General features: G+C 68.8%; 1 protein-coding gene across 1 annotated transcript in view; it reads left to right on the top strand.

Annotated features, from left to right (window-relative positions):
• Window positions 1-950, top strand: part of STAT6 (signal transducer and activator of transcription 6) — a 6,951-nt gene extending 6,001 nt beyond the window's left edge. The window contains exons 15-18 of the mRNA XM_031065131.1: window positions 71-172; window positions 273-338; window positions 535-681; window positions 758-950. Of these exons, the coding sequence (XP_030920991.1) occupies window positions 71-172; window positions 273-338; window positions 535-681; window positions 758-935 (493 nt within the window). The 3' untranslated portion in view covers window positions 936-950. The remainder of the gene's footprint in view (window positions 1-70; window positions 173-272; window positions 339-534; window positions 682-757) is intronic.
• The last annotated feature ends 47 nt before the right edge of the window (window positions 951-997 follow it).

Raw genomic sequence — 997 nt, 5'->3', positions numbered from 1 at the left:
GTGGGGCTGGGGGTGGGGGCTGTGCCAGTGCCCCCCCCTCAATCTGAACCTCTGTGTGTGTGCACTGCAGCCCCCCCACTCCGTTCTGCCCCCAGCCCATGCCCACGGGCTACCCCCCGGTTGAGAGCAGCATCATGATGGTGCCCGACAGGCTCACCCCCCCCTTCCACAGGTAGGAGCAGGGCAGGGTGGGGGGCAGGGGGGACACCCCCTCCACCCCCAGCAGGGTTCAGGGGTGTTCCCCCCTCTCTGAGTGTTCCTGCTCCCCACAGCCCATCACCGATGCTCTCGCCTCCCTCGCTGTCCCACTGCCAGGACCCTGCCTTCAGGACCCCTGGGTAAGACCTGGCACACAGGTGGAAGGGGGGCACCATGCCCTGCACCCCTTTACCCCCTCCCCACCTTATCCCAAGCTGGCAGAACTGGAGTGGCACCCCAGGAGGAGCCCCCCACAAACCAAGCAGTGCCCCCCAATACCTCGGGGCTGGTGAGTGCCCTGGGGGACAGGATCTCCACCATTCTTTGCCACCCCAGACCCTTCATGCCCAGCCAGTTCCTGCCCGGGGAGGTCTCGCAGCTGCTGCCCGCGGGTCCCTCAGCGGAACCGCAGGACGAGGAGATGCCCGAGCTGCCCCCGTTCCAGCTCGTGGAGGAAGCGTCGCTGCAGAGCCCTCCGCGGTGGTAAGCACGGGGAGGGGGCAACAGGGAGAAGCCCCTCCCAGTCGCCACCCGGTCACCCTGCTGCTTGTGTCCGCAGGATGTCGCCCAGCATGGATCAGCCATCAGCCGCAGAGTTGGATCAGCTCCTGGAGGTGCCCCCGTTGCCCCCCTTTGCCCCCCTCCAGCAGCACAGCGGGTACCCCAATTCCAGCCTGTCCTCCTGGGGGCTGGGGGATGCACGGTGGGATGACAGCATCCGGCCAGGACACGCGTGAGGGGGCTCCTGATGGTGGGGGGGGGGGGGCATCGGGGCGCGACCCCCCCCCCCCCCCCCCCC

This window comes from Geospiza fortis, unplaced genomic scaffold (assembly GCF_000277835.1).
Source record: "Geospiza fortis unplaced genomic scaffold, GeoFor_1.0 scaffold82, whole genome shotgun sequence".
In the NCBI taxonomy this organism is placed as follows: domain Eukaryota; kingdom Metazoa; phylum Chordata; class Aves; order Passeriformes; family Thraupidae; genus Geospiza; species Geospiza fortis.
This window is presented reverse-complemented; position numbering and strand designations above follow the sequence as displayed.